Raw genomic sequence first — 20,782 nt, forward strand, 5'->3', positions numbered from 1 at the left:
GCACAGAAAAAGTTTAATTCCATGCAGGAAAACCAGAGAGCAGGTACAGGGAAAAATACATATAGTAGATAGGAGATCTGACTGTGGTACAGAAAGCATTGGTATTCGCAGTACTTTTCTGGTCCAGTAGGAGTGTGCTTCTGGAGTTGGAGTCAAGGCACACTGCTGGGATCATGTAGAGGCCTTAGGCCAATGTCTGAGCTGCCTCTGACCTGGGAAGCGGTCAGTGGATTGCAAAAGGTGTTTCATTCTCCATTATCGACATCCTTCACCTTGATCAGCGCAATAATTCACCAAAGAGCATACGATGTTCCTGAATCGTAGAATATCGCCGGTATCTCGTAGGTAAAAGAAAGTCACAATGTCCTGCACAGGTAACATTTTAATATAAAAGAAAGAACCAGCTTGCGTTGCTAATTTTCCTTGTATCCGTAGTGCTAAACCTCTGGCCCACCTTGATCCGTCTCTCCAACAGGTGGAGATGCTGTTTCAGTGGGAACTGTTGTAACTTGTTCTTCAACGCTTTTGGCAACTACAATGCCATTCTGGTGATCCTCAGACCTTTCACGATTCCTCTGTTCCAGGATCACAAGTCTACTTTCAGTGGCAGCTTCCGGACCTTCCTGTTCACTCCTTTCGGCAATTGGAAGGCTGATCTGGTCCTCAGATCCTGCCTGTTCCAGAAGTGGAGACCCCATTTCAGTGGCAGCTTCCGGACCTTCCTGTTCACTCCTTTCGGCAATTGGAAGGCTGATCTGGTCCTCAGAGCCTGCCTGTTCCAGAAGTGGAGACTCCATTTCAGTGGCAGCTTCCGGACCTTCCTGTTCACTCCTTTCGGCAATTGGAAGGCTGCTCTGGTCCTCAGAGCCTGCGTGTACCAGAAGTGGAGACCCCATTTCAGTGGCAGTACTGAGATCTTGCTCTTTGATCCACTTTACATTTTGCACTTCATCTCCTGGGTGACAGTAAAACAATGTCAAATATTTGCAGCTTAGTAGAAATACAGGTGAAAGGTCACTCTGCAACTTATTACTCAAGGGATCCTGTCATTAATTGCTCTACTATATACCGCTATCTTAGACATAAAGCATTTTTTGGGGAGCTTGGATATCTGAGTTTTCTCTTATTGAATCATACAGCACAGAAGGAGGGCATTCAGTTAGCTCTTTGAAAGAGCAATCCAATTAGTCCCACTCCCCTGCTCTTTCCCGTAGTCCTGCAATTTTTTCCCCTTCATGTATTCATTCCAGTCCCTTTTGCAAGTTACTACTGAATCTGCTTCCACCACCCTTTCAGGCAAAACCCCACATGATTTTGAACACCTCTATTAAATCTCCCTTGAACCTTCTCTGCTGTAAGGGGAACCATCCCAGTCTCTCCACATAACTGAAGGCCCTCACCCCTGATACTATTCTGGTAAATCTCCTCTGCACCCTCTCCAAGACCTTGACATCCTACCTAAAGTGTGGTGCCCACCAGCTGAGGCTGAGGCTGCTGTCCTCTGAGAGGAAAGTTTCACACACATGAAGGAGTACATGATGGATATGTCCTCATGGTAAGTCCATACCCCAGTTAAAACTCACACATTGTTCTAAAAATTGGCTTTAGGAATAGAATCGCAAATGTGTTTTTATCCCAAAACAGTCTTTTTTTTCCCAGAAGACCAAAGTGATTGTTCCTGGGGAATGGGATTCTTTCCATCTTTGGCACTTCTCCTCCTCTCTCTGCTCCTTAAAAATGCTCCTTAAAACCTGCCTCTTTGAACAAGCATTTGGTCACCTGTCCTAATATCTCCTTATGTGGCTTGGTGTCAAATTGTGCCTGATTACGCTCCTGTGAAGCGTTTTGGGATGTTTTACTATGTTAAAGGTGCTATATAAACACAAGTTGTGGTTATTGTTGTTAAATACCTCCTACTATTCCACCGTGACATTCCCAATTTCCACATCAGCCATCCTTGTAGCCTGAATGAAACTGACAATTAGTGCTGAATTAAGGCCAGTTTTGTACAGCGGACCCAAGCCCATTAGAAACTAGACTGAAAGTGCACATAGAACCCTTATGGCTAGCAGGCAGAGAGAACTTTCATCTCAACAATCTGGGGTGGAATCAAACCTAGGACTCAGGTGCAAGGACAGAGTGCTATTGTCTCCAGTAAGAACGTAGTCAGCTCCCTTTAGCCTACATGTCATAAACATGCCTTAAGTTATAAAACAGCGAGTCCTCCAATTCACTGTGAGCAACACCACGCGATATTTGCTATACACATAAAAGAATTTAGACAAGCATGTAGCAAAGGTAGAGTGGTTTCAGTGGGGAATTTTAACTTTCATATACATTGGGATAAGCAGACGAGCTCATGTCAGAAAGGTGGCAAATTTCTTGAGTGTTCAGGACAGCTTTCTGCAACAATATATCCTAGAACCAACAGGGGGCAGGCCATACTAGATTTAATAATGAGTAATGAGCCAGATTTAGTTAACAACCTAATGGTCCGTGAACATTCAATAGCGATCATAATATGATCAAGTTCAACACTGTGTTTGAAAGGGAGAAACCCGTATCAGCTACTAAGATTCTAAATTTAGGCAAGGCCGACTTCAACGGGACGAGACAGAGATGGTCCACAGTAAACTGGGTAAATCTGTTAATGGGTAAAATGACAGAAGATCAGTGGGGGGTGTTCAAAAAAGAATTTAACGTGGTACAGAACCAGTTTATACCCCTAAGGGGCAAAAGCTCTATTTGCTAAAAAAAAACTGCCATGGATGACAAAAGAGGTAAGGGGCAACATAAGACTAAAAGAAAAAGCCTACAAAAATGCAAAACGTAGCACAGATCCTGGCGACTGGGAGAGATACAAAGAACAGCAAAGGGTGACAAAACAGATAGTAAGAGCTACAAAAAGGGGAGTATGAAAAGAAACTTGCAAGGGGTATCAAAATCAACACAAAAAAAATTTACAATCATATTAGGAAAAAGAGGGTGGTCAAGAGCAATGTGGGCCCCTTAAAAACTGATAATGGTGATACTGTAAATGAAAATAAGGAAATGGCAGACATGTTAAATAATTACTTTGCATCAGTATTTACAGTAGAGGGAGAGGATGGTATGCCAGACACCCCAAGGAAACTAATTTTGAATCAGGGATGGGGACTCACCATAATTAATGTAAACAAATTAACAGTAATGAAGAAAATAATGGCACTGGTGACAAATCCCCAGGACCAGATGGTTTCAATCCCAGGTTTTTAAAGGAAGTAGGTGAGAACATTGCAGATGCCCTAACTATAATCTTCCAAAGTTCTCTCGATTCAGGAACCATTACTTTAGATTGGAAAATTGTACCTGTCACTCCGTTATTTAAGAAAGGTGAGAGAGGGAAACCAGGGAATTATAGACCAGTTAGCCTAACATCTGTTGTTGGGAAATTACTAGAGTCTATAATTAAGGATAGAATGACTAAACACCTTGAAAATTTTCAGCTGATCAGAGAGAGCCAGCATGGATTTGTAAAGGGTAGGTCATGCCTGACGAACCTGATTGAATTTTTTGAAGAGATGACTAAAGTAGTGGACAGGGGAATGTCTGTGGATGTTGTTTATATGGACTTCCAGAAGGTATTTGATAAAGTCCCACATAAGAGACTGTTAGCTAACGTTGAAGTGCATGGAATTGAGGGCAAATTATTGACCTGGTTAGGAAACTGGCTGAGCAGCAGGAGACAGAGAGTAGGGATAATGGGCAGGTACTCAAATTGGCAGGATGTGACTAGTGGTGTCCCACAGGGATCTGTTTTGGGGCCTGAACTAGTCACTGTATTTATTAATGACTTAGATGATGGGATAGAGAGCCACATATCGAAGTTTGCCGATGACACAAAGATAGGCAGCATTGTAAGCAATATAGATGGAAGCATAAAATTACAGAGAGATATTAATAGATTAAGTGAATGGACAAAACTGTGGCAAATGGATTTCAATGTAGGCAAGTGTGAAGTCATCCACTTTGGACCAATAAAAGATAGATCAGGAGTATTTTCTAAATGGTGAAAAGCTCAAAACAGTGGAGGTCCAAAGAGACTTGGAGGTCCATGTACACAAATCATTAAAATGTCATGGACAGGTGCAGAAAATAATCAAAAAGGCTAATGGAACGCTGGCCTTTATATCTAGAGGACTAGAATACAAGGAGGTAGAAGCTATGCTACAGTTATACAAAGCCCTGGTTAGACCACACCTGGAGTACTGTGTTCAGTTCTGGAAACCGCACCTTAGGAAGGATATAATGACCTTGGAGGAAGTGCAGCACAGATTTACCAGAGTGATACCTGGACTCCAACGGTTAAATTACGAGGGGAGATTACACAAACCAGGGTTGTAGTCCCTGAAATTTAGAAGATTAAGGGGTGATTTGATCGAAATTTTCAAGATATTAAGGGGAACCGCTAGGTGAGTCTAGGGCTAGGGGACATAGCCTAAAAATTAAAGCCAGTCCTTTCAGGAGTGAAGTTAGGAAACACTTCTACACGCAAAGGGTGGGAGAAGTTTGGAACTCTCTTCCGCAAACGGCAGTCGATGCTAGCTCAATTGTTAACTTTAAATCTGAGATTGATAGATTTTTGTTAACCAAAGGTATTAAGGGATATGGGGCTAAGGCAGGTATGGAGTTAGGTCACAGATCAGCCATAATCTCGTTGAATGGTGGAACAGGCTCGAGGAGCTAAATGGCCTCCTCCTATTCCTATGTTCCAGGAGAAAAATGAAAAGGGACATTAAAAAAAATTGTGCCTTTCTCATTTTCTTTGAACACTTTTGTTTATTAGTTATAAAAATATTGGAGATGGGAGGAGGAGGCTGTTTGACCAGGCGGGGCAGATGGAGGTTGGAGGTCATATGATGAGACCTCCAGGAAAACGTCCAACCAGAGCTGGCGACGCGACTTACAACAAACACAGCTAAAAGAAAAAAATAAACACAGAAAATGCTGGAAAACCTCAGCAGGTCAGGCAGCATCTGTTGGGAGAGGATGGTAGGGTTAAGGTTTCAGGACGATGATCTCTTATCAGACCCGCTATATACACACACACATATATATATATAAAAGTCCATGTGGAATGAGTCGGAGCCGGAGACAGTTGCTGAGATGTGACTGTGAAAGCGGTTGTAAGAGAACACGTGATCAAAGACAAGAAGGGAGATAGATAACGATGAAGGTGAAGGTGAACAGGGTAAAAGAGACAAATGAAATCACATGGAAAAGAGGAGCAGAAGTTCGTCAAGGTGGGGACTCCTGGAGGAGAAGCGGCAGTGAATCAAACAATAAAGATGCTGGAAATCTGAAATCGACCCGAAACGTTAACCCCACTTTCCTCTCTCCACAGATGCTGCCTGACCTGCTGAGCGTTTTCTATTTTTATTTCAGGTTTCCAGCACCTGCAGTATTTTGCTTTTTCTTCTTTCACCCAAAAGTCATACCATTTCCTCCAACTAACCATCAGGAAGTTCACGGGACATTCACTAGAATACAGGCAGACAGCGCAGCACTCTACATCACCTGCGCAGATTTCCAGGTCCCAATGTTTGCTCTTTGTTGATAAATTTAGTGAAAACGTAGAGCTGGGTAAAATTGAGGTGTTACTTACCTGGCTGAGCAGGTAGATTCAGAGGGGAGTTCATCTCTGTGTCAGTCTCTGCATTAGTCAACAACCTGTTATCCACAACAGTTGACGGTTTGTTCTTCACTTCACTTTTCACTTCCTGCAATTAAAAAAAAAATTAGGCAATGAAGAGCTGGGAGTGTAGTTGGGGTCCAGTCCCCTAAAACATGCATCATGGTTTGGATGCCAACCGCGACTGGCACAGCCATTGATTTCACAAGCTAACACACATAGACAAGGCTAATACACATGGGGAGAAGCAGATACACAGTGTTAAAACATATGGAGAGAAGCAGATACACAAATGCTAATACACATTGAGGAATGTAGATACACAGAGCTAATACACATGGAGAGAAGCAGATACACAGGGCTAATGTACATTGAGGAATGTAGATGCACAGGGCTAATGCACATTGAGGAATGTAGATGCACAGGGCTAATGTACATGGAGAGAAGCAGATACACAGGGCCAATACACATGGAGAGAAGTAGATGCAATGAGCACAGTTGCTCACAGTTTTACGCTCCCTCGCCTTTAGTGTATTTCTTGTGTCGAATTTCTTTTCTTTGCCCACTATGGTAGCAACGTCAACACTGGAAAATGAGACACTTTCCATTCCGGGTCCCCAGTGTCAGCATCAAGCACTCCCAAGTTCGCGACAGTGAGAATACCTACGAGGTGCCCCTCTAATGAAATGCATATGTAGTAAGCTTTCAGTAGCTCAATAAGATGCCTCCATAACAAAATGGCAGTATGGTAAACCAAGGGTTAATATAAGTGGCCCATTTTGCTAGCTAGAATTAGAACAATGAGCTTTTCAAATGAGTTTATCCTTGATCATTCGTTTATGTTATTAATTTCCTGTATGAAAATGTATGCTTTATTATGAATCAAGCAAAGCGATATGATAAGCTGAATTCTGGGGTAAGCAGGTGTAGGGAGTGTTGTTTTGCAGCTACCTAATGAATGGATCCTTATTTCGGACAAGGTCGAAAAACATCCCAGGCCTGAGATAAGTGAGACTCCCTTTCCTGTGACCTACGTATGAACAGGTATCACCTGTGAGTGGTCGGTCATTATGTCAGTTAGTATGGCTTGCCCAGACTCAGCTTATGATTGGTTTTAACCCCTTGCTACTCATGTCCCTCCCCACTCTGAAAATGTATAATTGTGTGAACTTTGACTGTGTAAATTGCCTGTTCTATGAGATTGACCAGACTCTGTCAAGAGTTGAAATCAATTCTATAGATAGGGTCAGCTGCAGCTAATAAATTGTGTTAAAACTTTCAAGTGTATTCGCTTTCAGTTTTTGCTGAACCAGACTAAGAGTAAAGAATCCGGTATCGTCAACAGCAGGGGTTAAATAAAGAGTAAAACTCCTTTTACATTGCCCATCAAACACTCCCAGGTGAAAGACGGCATGGGTTAGATACAGATGAAGCAGTCTTTATACTATGCCAACAATGCACCTCATGATCAGAAGGGGACCCTTTACTGCACCTGTATGAGATTTCAATTTCCTACACCAGTGTTGTCCAATAGAAATTGCTGACCAGCTACAGGTGTGGCTACAGTGACACTTATTAGCCACACACACTAACTTTAGTAAAAAAACACCTTACACACAATACAGGTAAATGTACATCACATGTATATTTACTTCACAAACATCTATCACCATTCAGTAACCAAGGAAGGCAAGGAACTCACAACAATCTAAAAATACTCTGCCTTTATCTTACTGTTTTACCAACAAAACGTACAAAAAGGTTAAAGTTCACATGCATATGCAGTACGAATATGAGTATTGAGATCACGTGCCCAACAACCGTGTCTATTACTCATTTTTATTTACTATTCAGAAATGCAATTTAGCCACATCTGGATTCCCAATTAGCCACATGTGGCCAGTGGATAATGTATTGGTCAACACTGTCCTACACCATCCATCTTTATAGCCTTTCTGAGCAAGATTACCAATGAGTGGCAGACCATGCACGTGTTTGTGCTATAAACCCATCCTTTGTGAACACTGAGAACTGGGTAGAAACTCCCCCAGTTCATTATGGTCAGTATATAGAGAGAGAGAGGAAACTTTCCCCTCATTAGTCTGTACTGGATTTGAACCCAGCCCCAGGTCTGAATCTTTCTTGTTGGTCTGGGTTTTTGTGCGAATAAAAGTGGAGAACTCACCGGTATAATGACAGAGCTTTCTAAGCAGTCGCATAAACTTGAACAACGACTAGAAAAGATCTGGAAATCACTTCCATAAAGGTTCGAGCATCGTTGGGTGCATTCCTCTTCAGTGGGAGAGACAGGAGATGGTAGAGCCACAGTCCCTACAGACGCACAATAGGAAGCCTTTAAACAACGGGTTTAATGCTGCATGTTGCACCAGCATTGCTCTGAGGCATGTTTATAATGGACTATAATCGACCTGAAACATTAACTCTGTTTCTCTCTGCCTGACCTGCTGAGTGTTTTCAGCATTCTCTGCTTTTGTTTTACATCTGAAATAAGGTTCTCTGTTTTCAGGTTTTGCCGACTTTCATCCCAAAAAACGGTAAGTTTTCCAACTGTGATCCTCACACAGCACCCCCTACCCACCCCCCCTTCCCCAACTCCCATCTCCAGTTCCCTTTGCCTTGTGGAACCTGCCCCCAGTGACCATTCTTCACGTGTGAACCTGGACTGCCACGGGCGAAATTTTCCAAAGCCTCCCGCCATCGGTAGGGTGCGGCTTATTGCAAAACCGTGGGTACACACTCTGCGATTCCCCCATCCCCCTCCCCATTGACATTAACGGAGAGAAAATTGCGGGGGTGGGGGTGGGGGGCGAGGGTGGCAACGTGCCCACAGTTTTATGGTAAGCTGACCGCCTGCGCTCAAGGCCATGCCGAGTGATGCAGGGCCGGGGAAAATTCGTCTCCCCCACCCCTTCCTCCCCCAAAATACCGCAAGGTACTCAACCGTAGAGCGCATCACATCTCAGCCAGATCCTCATGTTAGTGCAATCACGCACCTTCCAGCAGAGGCTGGCTGTTTAGGGATCAGGAGCGGGGACCCAGTCCCATACCCAGGGGTACGGTGCACAACTGTAGAACTCCCCAGGCCTGTGATTCGCTGCGAGCCTCAGCTCGATACTTTCTCTAACCTCCTCTGCAGCAAACAATCCAAATGCACGGAAATATTTGTTTCACGTAAATTATTCCCCCCCCCCCCCACCGCCCCAATTAAAAAGAAACTCAATTTTTAATATATTTCTCCTTTTTCTCATCTACATGCTGCCCCTCGGTGACATCATCCGAAAACACAATGTCAGATTCCACATGTACACTGACGACACCCAGCTCTACCTCACCACTACCTCTTCTCTCGACCTCTCCACTGCCTCTCATTTATCACACTGCTTGTCCAGTACTGGATGAGCAAAAATTTTTTCCAACTAAATATGGGGAAGATAGAAGCCATTGTCTTTGGTCCCCACTGAAAACTCCGTTCCCTAGCCACCGAGTCTACCCTTCTCCCTGGCCACTGTCTGAGGCTGAACCAGACCGTTCGCAACCTTGGTGTCCTACTTGACCCTGAGATGAGCTTCCGATCGCATATCCGCTCCATCACCAAGACCGCCTTCTTCCACCTCCGTAACATCACCCGTGTCCGCCCCCGCCTCAGCTCATCTGCTGCTGAAACCCTCATCCATGCCTTTGATACCTCCAGACTGGACTATTCCAATGCTCTCCTGGCCGGCCTCCCATCCTGCACCCTCCATAAACTTGAGCTCATCCAAAACTCTGCTGCCCGTATCCTAACTCGCACCAAGTCCCTTTCATCCATCACCCCTGTGTTCGCTGACGTACATTGGTATCCGGTCCAGGAACGCTTTGATTTTAAAATTCTCATCCTTGCTTTCAAATTCCTCCATGGCCTCGCGCCTCTCTTTCTCTGTAACCTCCTCCAGCCCTACAACCTTCCAAGATCTCTGCGCTCCTCCAATTCTTGCCTCTTGCCCGATTTTAAACACTCCACCATTGGCGGCCTTGCCTTCAGCTGCCTAGGCCCTAAGCTCTGGAATTCCCCCCCTAAACCTCTCCGCCTCTCTACCTCTCTCTCCTCCTTTAAGACGTGCCTTAAAACCTACCTCTTTGACCAAGCTTTTGGTCACCTGCCCTAATACCTCCTTATGTGGCTCGATGTCAAATTTTGTTTGATAATCGCTCCTGTGAAGCGCCTTGGGACGTTTTACTACGTTAAAGGCGCTATGTAAATGCAAGTTGTTGTTGTCGTATATATATATATATATTTTAAAAAACCTTTTTAGAAAAATCTGTGCAATCATACAGCACAGAAGGAGGCCATTCAGTCCATCATGCCTGTGCTGGTTCTTTGAAAGAGCTATCCAATTAGCCCTACTCCCCTGCTCTTACCCCATAGCCCTGTAAATTTTCAAGTACATATCCAATTCCCTTTTGAAAGTTATTATTCCACCGCCCTTTCAGGCAGTGCATTCCGGATCATAACAACTCGCTGTGTAAAAAAAATTCTCATCTCCCCGTAGCTTTTTTGCCAATTATCTCAAAGCATTCCTGGACCGGAAACCAATGTAGGTCAGCAAGCACAGGGGTGATGGATGAAAGGGACTTGGTGCGAGTTAGGATACGGGCAGCAGAGTTTTGGATGAGCTCAAGTTTATGGAGGGTGAAAGATGGGAGGTTGGCCAGGAGACCATTGGAATAGTCCAGTCTGGAGGTGAGAAAGGCATGGATGAGGGTTTCAGCAGCAGATGAGCTGAGGCAGGGGTGGAGACGGGCAATGTTACGGAGGTGGAAGTAGGCGGTCTTGGTGATGGAGCGGATACGCGATCGGAAGCTCATCTTGGTCAAATAGGACGCCAAGGTTGCGAGGTTACTGACCCTCCTGCCAATGGAAACAATTTCTCCCAATCTATTCTGACAAAACCCCTCATAATTTTGAACACCTCCATTAAATCTCTCCTTAACCTTCTCTGTTCCTAAGAAGAATAATCCCAACTTCTCCAGTCTCTCCACATAACTGAAAGCCCTCATGCCTGGTACCATTTTAGTAAATCTCCTCTGCACCCTCTCCAAGGCCTGGACACAATACCCCAGCTGAGGCCTAACCAGTGATTTATAAAGGTTTAGCAATCAGTGAAATGCATAAAGTGGATCAGTGTGGTAAAAGGTTTTGCTGAGTTTTTGGAACCGTTAATATTTCCTCTCCCCCACCCCTCAAAATTCCTCCCAGGAAATGCCAAATAAATGAATAACTGGAAATAAGAACCTTGATCTGTGAATGTTCTGGATGATAGAGTGTTGGTTGTCTTGTCCTGAGAGGCAGAACGATTGTCGCCAAAGTACTTTTTCCAGAGGTAGGGCTGCCTCTTTAAAGTCTCCAGGTCAACGATCTCCATTCTCTTGGCCTCCAGGTACTGAAAGAAAGGACTGAGATGTTAGGCAATGTTGCAAGAGCTGAGGAGATTACCAGACCAAGAGAGCACACCCTGTTGCACTCTCTGTCTGACCGCTGCAGGACCGTTCGGCCTCTCCTTCCCCTTTTCAATCTGATGTACTTTTCTTAAAAAGAAAAACAAACCTCCTTCTCTAATTCTCCCTCTGAATTTTCTCCCCTGCTCTCGTGCTGACGCTTGCAAGTGTTACCTGGGCATCTTCCAGGCCCTCGTCAACAGATCAATGTGGGCAAGAAAAGACAGCTGAACCAACCCAGTCTACATCTAATACAGTCCCCACCGCTTATAGTGGGCGGGTTCGCGCGAGCGCGATTTGCCCGCTAAACGCGATGGCTGGTACAACGTGGTAGCGCTATTACAGTTCTATACTGTATAACAAGAGTGTTCCTTCTGTGCAGTGATCTTTTGCCCAGTTGTTTCCAGCTCCACTCTAACATGCAGCTGTAGTTAGACTGCAGTCAGTGCTGTAACCCCACGTCACCGAAGGAATCAGGAATTAAAATCTACATCAGCAGAGAAATTAATGAAGATTTGTCGGTAACCAGAGGTCACAGATTTTAAAATAATTGGCAAAAGAACTAGAGGGGAAATGAAGAGAAATTTTTTCACACAGAGGGTTGTTAAGATCTGGAACGCACTGTCTTAAAGGGTAGTGGAAGCAGATTCCATAGGAACTTTCAAAAGGCAGTTGGACATATACTTGAAGAGGACTAATTGCAGGGTTATGGGGGAAAAGCTGGGATGTGGGACTAAATTGGACAGCTCTTTCAAAGAGCCAGCACAGGCACGGCAGGCCGAACGGCCTCCTTCTAAGATTCTATGATTCTAGTTGCCTAGGAAGAGGTGAAAGGGCTTTGACTAATCAGTCTAAAGCTAAAGATTTTGTGATAAGAGCATAGGTATAAGATTGTGTGTTGCCTGGAGAAAGGGTGCACTCGGATCTTGAAGAGACATCAGGGAACATCGGTGAAGAAAGTTTCTCCGTCCGCTATGAGGACTGATCACCCTCCGCAGTCGAGTCGCATTTCCTGCTTAAAGGTTGTGTTTGTTTATATCTGAGTTTGGGTTATAATAAACTTGAGTAAAAAGTTAGTGCTTCTCATTTCTCAGGTGCTGAACATTACATACCTGTGGGGAGAAGTATCTGAAAGATCATTTCTCTTACACCACTTAGAGGGGATTAGAAGGGTTTAAGTACACAAAGGGTAATTAAAACATTTACCTATTTATGTAATTATGTTTGTTCCTGCATTCAGTGCACCTTAACGAGGTGTGAACTAGTGAGTAAGCACAGCTGTTTCTGCCTGAAATAAAGGGAGCACTTAAGATGCTGTAACCGGCAACTTTGAAATTGATGTTAATGCAAATGACTAATGTTGCTTTTTGGCTGATATAAATGACTGCCCATTTTAAAGGTTGATGTTTTAAGTGGTGGGGACTGTACTCACACATGTGCACTCTCCAGCTGGAGAGCATTTAGAAGCGGGAATGCTGGCTGTTTTTTCCCTTCCCTAACCCAGGGCTGTAGAGGGTAATTCTAGCGCCTCTCTCAACACTCCTGGCTGAGATTAACTAACTCAGCACAGACTGGGAATCCAACATGGGTGAAATATAGATCTTCAAAAAAAAAAATTGCCCCTGAACAATGCAGATGGGGGAAATAAACCCTGGTTTATTACGCAAGCCCCTTCCTCCTGGCAGCGATCAGACCTTTCCCCCTTCCCTTCTCTCTTCCCACCGCGACTTTGGCAGGGGTCTGCCAGAATGGTTGGAAACTAGGGTGGGACACAGGTATGTCAGGTAGCAGTTTTGCACCCGAGTTTCCAGGATGGCCTGTGTGTAGGGGCGGGGTGGGTGGTGGAGTAACTGATAGCATCGACATTCCCGTGCTTCAGACCCTGGCTTCGGATCCGGCACATGGTACACCAGGTCGGAACAGGCAGAGCAGTCAGTCCACTAGTGATCATGGGGCCCACCTAAGGACCGAGCCCAGGACCCAGGTCTGGACCACCGAAGACTTGGGCGGAATTTTTTTTCCACTTTCCTCCTTTCTCTCGTCAGGACGCCATGGCAGGGGAGGGGGCACCTTCGGTTTTCTTCTAGGGGGTGGTTACCAGGCACCTCCCCACCCTGGGACTCTTCGACCAGACTTTCTGGCCTCAGATGTGCCCTAGCCCACCAAAGGCATGTAAATCGCAGGACCACCCACTGCCCTGGCAGTCTTTGCCGGGGTCCGCGGTGGAAGTTGGACGCATCTCAGCACTTAACACTGAGAGGAGCCCCACCCAGCAGATTTCCGGACTCCTGCTCCCTTCTAAATATTACATCAAATTACATACGGTAATTGTGCGGGGGGCGTCGGGCTGCATCGCCACTTTGGGCAGACAGTGGATAACTTTGCGTTTTGTGGTGGGCTCCTGCCCACTGTGGAGATGAACGGGTTGATCAGAATCTTTCCTACATCCAACATCCTAGGAAAAGACAAGCCCAAATCTGTATCTCCCCCCACCCCACCCCTCCTTCTATGTCCAAGTCCATTGATACCTTCGCTGAAAGGAGGCGACCTTCTTGACTCAAACCAAACTTCAACCACAGGGCCCGAGTTGTTGCGACATCCTTGTCTTACCTCTTCATCCATTCTGTAATGGCCGCCGTAGCTGCCGGCTGCCGGGGCTCGCTGCTGCTTCTCAGCGAAGTTGTGCAGGGTAACTTTCTTGTTGACGGGGGCAGGCATAAGGTGAGCTGGGATTTTTCTAGAACCCTGACACACGTAGCCACTGAATGAAGGCTGGCTCTTGGCCAAGGCATGCCGCTGTCTCGGGCCCTGTTCAGCTGCACGGTCACTACAGTGGGTAAAGAGAGCATCTCGGTGGGTAAAGAGTCAAAGACTTGTTGTACTTACAAGGATAGGTGACAGCGAGAGGAGTAAGAGATTCTGCAATCTGGGTCTCCAGGCACTGACCTACAACCACTTTATCCAGCAAGTCCAACCAGCATCTTACCTGGACCATTATGTTAAGTTCTGATCACAACTGCCAATCAAAGCACTTCACGTCAGTAGTAAAAAAAATGTGATTGAAGTCAGATCTGTCACCGATGGGCTGTCAGCATTAAGCACAGGTCAGGTACAGGACGGATTAGATACAGAGTAAAGCTCCCCCTACACTGTCCCGTCAACACTCCCAGGTAGGTTAAAGAACGGGTTAGATACAGAGTAAAGCTCCCTCTACACTGTCCCATCAAACACTCCCAGGGCAGGTACAGCACGGGTTAGATACAGAGTAAAGCTCCCTCTAAACTGTCCCATCAAACACTCCCAGGTCAGGTACAGAACGGGTTAGATACAGAGTAAAGCTCCCTCTACACTGTCCCATCAAACACTCCCAGGGCAGGTACAGCACAGGTTATATACAGAGTAAAGCTCCCTCTATAATGTCCCATCAAACACTCCCAAGGCACGTACAGCACAGATGCAGAGTAAATCAGACAGGATGCAGTAAGTGAATGACTGACCACGACTCTGTCCAACCCTTGCATGTTGTGAGCATCTTTTTGAAGTGATTTGTATAACACTGGCTTAACAACAACTGTAAAAAGGACACGTCTCTCAATGCTTTTGGAATTCATTCATGGGATGTGGGCATTTCTGGCAAGGCCGACACTTATTGCCCATATTTAGTTGCCCTGACAACTGAATGGCTTGCAAGGCCACTTCTGAGGGCAGTTAAGACTCAACCATGTTGGTGTGGGACTGGAGTCACATAAAGGCCAGACCGGGTAAGGAGGCAGGTTTCCTTCCCTGAAGGACATTAGTGAACCAGTTGGGTTTTTATGACAATCCGACAGCTTCATGGACATTTTTACTGATACCAACTTTGTCTATTTCCAGATTTTTCTTAACTGAATTCAAATTCCTTGCCATGGTGGGATTTGAACTCACGTTCTCTGGAATATTAGACCAGGCCTCTGGATTACTAATGGAATCCTTGTGGTTGCTGGGAGCACAGAAAGAGTTGGAGATACAGTGCTTGCCTCAGAAACCCTATGTTTGACCTTTACGTACAAAACTAGATAGTTTCTGCTGACAGCACAACCTGAAAGAAAGTTCCAGAAGCCGGTGAAGGGGTGTGTAAAGCTTTACCATTGATTTTCTTTGTGTGCGAATACAGACCCTCTTGTGTGGTTGAGGTAAACACAGAGGTTTGGCTTAAAGTAGAGGCATTTTTCTGGCACAGCTCTGGTCAACCTGGCCGATTCGTCTCTCCAGTGCCGCAGGGGGTAGACAATGGCACTGAGCAGATCATCCTGCGACTAGGTGGCAGGGTTTAAACGTACTGAATCCAGGAATAAAATGCCAGTTTCTGCTGCAACTTATTGAAAACACAGGGCGACAATACACTACAAGTCTCCCAGGGCTTGTGGGTGAAACCAATTGAAGATTAGAACTCTGATTTTCACTCAAAGTGGGTCGCATTTCACTCTAACTGTTTCACTCTCTCGGTGTTATTTTCTACGTTACCTCTGGTTAGGCTGAGCCAGGAGCCCCATCACCTTCCCCGGTGGCTGATTGCCAAGCTCTGTACCCATTGGTCGCGTTGTATCCTTCCACCTCCTGAGGCTCTGCTGTTGTCTGGCATGGAAAGTGTATGGCTGCCCACCAGTTGGCACTTTGTTTTTAACCTTCTTTTTCTGAGGAGCAAGAAAATGGTGGTTGCGTAACCTTCAATTCTCGCCACGGAGACCAGCCGTCCAATTTTTGGAGTGTGGCGGCCTACTAATTGTGATATATAAAAGTCCAGTTGTTAACAAAGGGGGTGTAAACTCAGGATTAGTAGCAGAAATATAGGTTAGAAGATTTTTTTTTTCTCACATGAAGCGTTATTAGGATGTGCAATGCTGTACTGTGAGCGGCTACTGAAGCTAAGTCAATGGCGACATTTAAGAGGGAATCTGAAGGTAACATTTTGGGATACAGCATATGAGTAATCTGGGACATGACATGTGGTGAGTGTTGCATGCTTGGGAGGGAAAATGTGACAGTCAGTGCTTGGAACTATTGGGAGCTATTTTTGTGGGGTCAGTTGATTGCATTGATTTTTGACAGAGAGAAGGCCAGTCAGGCAAGAGGAAGCACAGACGTGTAGGAAATGTAGTAAACAGTGAGGAGGACAGTAACAGACTTCAGGAGGACATTGACAGACTGGTGAAATGGGCAGACACATGGCAGATGAAATTTAACGCAGAAAAGTGTGACTTGATGCATTTTGGTAGGAAGAACGAGGAGAGGCAATATAAACTAAATGGTACAATTTTAAAAGGGATGCAGGAACAGAGAGACCTGGGGGTGCAGATAGACAAATCTTTAAAGGTGGCAGGACAAGTTGCTAAAGCTGTTAAAAAAGGATATGGGATCCTTGGCTTTATAAATAGAAGCATAGAGTACAAAATCAAGGACGTTGTGCTGAACCTTTATAACTCACTGATTAGGCCTCAGCTGGAGTATTGTGTTCAATTCTGGGCACCGCACTTTACCAAGGATGACAAGGCCTTAGAGAGGGTGCAGAGGAGATTTACTAGAATGGTACCAGGGATGAGGGACTTCAGTTACGTGGGGAGACTGGAGAAGCTGGGAGTGTTCTCCTTAGAGCAGAGAAGGTTAAGGGGAGATTTAATAGAGGTGTTCAAAATCATGACGGGTTTTGATAGAGTAAATAAGGAGAAACTGTTTCCAGTGGCAGGAGGGTCGGTAACCAGAGGACACAGATTTAAGATAATTGACAAAAGAATCAGGGGGGAGATGAGGAGAAATTTTTTACGCAGCGAGTTGTTATGATCTGGAATGCGCTGCCTGAAAGGGCGGTGGAAGCAGATTCAATAATAACTTTCAAACGGGAATTGGATAAATACTTGAAGAGGAAAAATTTGCAGAGCTGTGGGGAAAGGGCAGGAGGATGGGACTAATTGGATAGCTCTTTCAAAGAGCCGGCACAGGCACGATGGGCTGAATGACCTAGTTCTGTGCTGTACGATTCTATGAAGTAAGTCGTTTTGGGCTTTGCTATAACAGGAAAATGGATACCCAACCAAGGCTCAGTGGTAGCACTCCTGTCTCTGAGTCAGAAGGTCGTGGGTTCAAGTTCCACTCTAGAGACTTGAGCACAAAATCTAGGCTGACACTCCAGTCCAGTACTGAGGGAGTGCTGCACTGTCAGAGGGACCGTTTTTTGGATGAGACATTAAATTGAGGCCCAGTCTGCCCTCTCGGGTGTACGTGAAAGATCCCATGGTACTATTTCGAAGAAGAGCAGGGGAGTTCTCCCCGGTGCCCTGGTCAATATTTATCCCTCAACCAACATCACTAAAACAGAATATCTGGTCATTATCTCATTGCTGTTTGTGGGATCTTGCTTTGCCCAAATTGACTGCTGCGTTTCCTGCATTACAACAGTGACTACACTTTAAAAACGTACTTCATTGGCTGTAAAGCGTTTTAGTACACCCTGGGACCATGAAAGACGCTGTATAAATGCAAGTTACTTCTTTAAAAGGCAGCAGAGGTGCAGCTGCAGAAATGCCAGCCGTGTCACGGCAATTGTGTTCATAGTGACTGATAAACTGCGGAAAGCATCATGCAGCCTACGTTAGGAGACTCACCATCTTCTGCCCGTGTTTCTGCTTCGTTGACAGTCCAGCAAGCTGTTCGTACGGCTGACCCTGGAAGCTGATATCCGTGATGGTGACGAACTGTGCGGCTATGGTGCTGTTTAAAACAGTGAAAAAACTAAATGTCTACATCCATAATATTATTAATAAATGGTCCTGGAGAGCGCAATTCTTGTTTGTCACATCACATTTCCTGTGTCAGAGTTTGCTGTCACGTGTTTTTATACGTTCACATTTCACACTTAACAGAAGCACAGCTCAGCGGAGAAAAGACACAATCAAAACTTGCCAATAAAGCAAAAGAGAACCTGAAGTAACCAAATCACATACATTTTTTTCCAAAAATCCTTTCGGCTGCAACAAATCTGAGCAAAAGCTATCAATAAAAATAAAGCACGGGAACTGAACCAATCAAAGCATTCAAAAATATTTTTGAAAGTATTTTTTGTCTTTTCTGTGTCCAGGGTGTCAGTGGCCGCACTCTCGTCTCTCTGTCAGAAGGTCATGGGTTTGAGCCCCACTCCAGAGACTTCAGCACATAATCCAGGCTGGGGGAGTGCTGCACTGTCGGAGGCGCCGTCTTTCAGAGGAGACGTTAAACCGAGGCCCCGTCTGCCCTCTCAGGTGGATGTGAAAGATCCCATGACACTATTCGAAGAAGAGCAGGGGAGTTCTCCCCGTTGTCCTGGCCAACATTTATCCCTCAACCAACATCACTAAAACAGATTATCTGGTCATTATCACATTGCTATTTTGTGGGATCTTGCTGTGCACAAATTGGCTGCTGCGTTTCCTACATTACTACAGTGACTACACTTCAAAAATACTTCATTCGCTGTAAAGCGGGTTGGGATGTCCCGGTCATGAAAGGCGCTATATAAATGCAAGTTCATCTTATTTACATACACATATACACACACACACATACATATATATATATACACACATACATAAATACATACACACACACATACAGATATATCCACATACATACATGCTGTACAAGTGGCTTTAAAATCCCTGCACCTGGAGCGGGTTGCGGGGAAGAATAAGACAGGTTTCCTGCTCCGGATCACTGACCTGTGATACCTACTGGAAAGGGAGCATGAATGGACATCACGATAAGACTTGACTGTGGTGCCCTCTGTTGTTGAACAGCCCATCACCAGCAAGAGTCAGACCTTCGTCTAGGGTGGGGGGATGGGAGAAGCAAAGTAGGCCTGAAACCCCAGGTATGCACAGAAAGTGAGTTAAGTCTTATATGCAAAAATATGGAATGACACTTGACCTCTGTGTTCAACGCTTGTTAATTTACAGAGGAAAAAAGGGGGTCAAAAATCCAGATGTATCTAATGTGCGAAAAGTTACAGTAATCCAAACTCAGCGAGTTCTCAGTCGGAGAAAGCAGATCAGCAAAGACCCAGGCCTCCCACCCTGCACGTTAACGCTCTGATCTGACTGCGAATCGCTCCACAGACCTTGAAACAGGGATATCCCCAAATCTCCGGCTAGGGTTCCCCTGACCCTCAAGAACATAGGAACAGGAGAAGGACATTCAGCCCCTCGAGCTTGTTCTGCCATTCAATTAAATCATGGCTGATCTGTATCTTAACTCCATCTACCCGCCTAGGTCCCGTAACCCTTGCCTAACAAAAATCTATCAACCTCAGTTTTGAAATTTTCAATTGACCCCCAGCCTCAACAGCATTTTGGGGGAGAGAGTTCCTGATTTTTCTAGCCTTTGTGTGAAGAAGTGCTTCCTGACATCACCCCTGAACGGCCTAGCTCTAATTTTAAGGTTATGCCCCCATGTTCTGGACTCTCCCACCAGAGGAAATAGTTTCTCTCTATCTACCCCATCAAATCGTTTAATCATCTTAAACACTTCAATTAGGGATCACCCCATAATCTTCTATACTGCAGGGAATCCAAGCCTAGTCTGTGCAACCTGTCCTCATAATTGAACCCTTTTAGCCCCGGTATCATTCAACCACCACTACGTTTGGTGATAACTGGTGTGGGGTGCATGATGGGGGAAGACGAAAGGTGTCTGTCACGTTTCCACGGATGACCCCTCTACGTCGTCATGCAACTTCTACTTTACTGAGGAACCGCACTTTGGCAGGAAGAAGCCATTCATTCTTACGATTGTTCACGCTTTCTCTGCCACTTCCTCTGGTTCTGATAGTTTGGGACCCAAATAAACATCGTCTTCTCCGGGTACTGGTCACAGGGTGAAGGATGTTGCTGCAACTCCATCATGTCAACCTACAAACATCGAGTGAACACCGTTACTGGGACCTGGCTTCAGGTTTACACAAGACAAAAAACCCATACCTGTTCTTGGAGCAAATGCTTGATTTTATTTGTTCATTTTCTTCCCTTTTTTTTTGAAATCTTGCTGCATGACAAAAGCATGAGTGGGTAAACTGCTGCCAGCCCTCTGCTCTCTCCAGCCACCAGCAGGTGCTGAGATTTTTTTTTTAACATTTTCCCTTTCACTTCTGGGGAAAGTGCTTCAATCTCACTTGGTGTCTTCCTGAGACCGACAGCCTGGCTGAGATTGGAAGTGCACTGCATCAAGACTGCAGGCCCAAAGTCCTGGGTCAGCTGGTTCCATGTCACTGGACATCAGTACATTGATGTAGTGCATCATTCTGCCAAACTCCAACCAAACTCCTTCAACACACACACACACACACACACACACGTGCACACACATACACATGTACACACACACATATATGCGTATACACACGTGCACAGACCTACACATGCGCGCGCACACACACACACACGGAGACACACGCATACATGCACACACTCACAGAGACACACACACACGTGTGTGCACACACAGGCCTACATGCTCCTAGGTAGCATTATGTGCCAGCATCAGTGCCTATCGATCACAGAAAAAATGCTTTTTTTAAAAAAATGGCAGACTGGAATTTTTCACTGTGCAATG

At 45.2% G+C, this 20,782-nt stretch overlaps 1 protein-coding gene across 1 annotated transcript in view; it reads right to left on the reverse strand.

The window, feature by feature from the left end:
* Positions 1-20,782, reverse strand: part of LOC137300327 (uncharacterized) — a 50,094-nt gene continuing 29,312 nt past the window's right edge. Inside the window, exons 6-13 of the mRNA XM_067969413.1 lie at positions 19,961-20,082; positions 17,806-17,911; positions 15,671-15,840; positions 13,778-13,994; positions 10,965-11,112; positions 7,857-8,002; positions 5,645-5,759; positions 1-955 (exon numbers count right to left, since the gene is read on the reverse strand). Coding sequence (XP_067825514.1) covers positions 438-955; positions 5,645-5,759; positions 7,857-8,002; positions 10,965-11,112; positions 13,778-13,994; positions 15,671-15,840; positions 17,806-17,911; positions 19,961-20,082 — 1,542 coding nt within the window. The 3' untranslated portion in view covers positions 1-437. The remainder of the gene's footprint in view (positions 956-5,644; positions 5,760-7,856; positions 8,003-10,964; positions 11,113-13,777; positions 13,995-15,670; positions 15,841-17,805; positions 17,912-19,960; positions 20,083-20,782) is intronic.

This window comes from Heptranchias perlo, chromosome 31 (assembly GCF_035084215.1).
Source record: "Heptranchias perlo isolate sHepPer1 chromosome 31, sHepPer1.hap1, whole genome shotgun sequence".
Lineage (NCBI taxonomy): Eukaryota > Metazoa > Chordata > Chondrichthyes > Hexanchiformes > Hexanchidae > Heptranchias > Heptranchias perlo.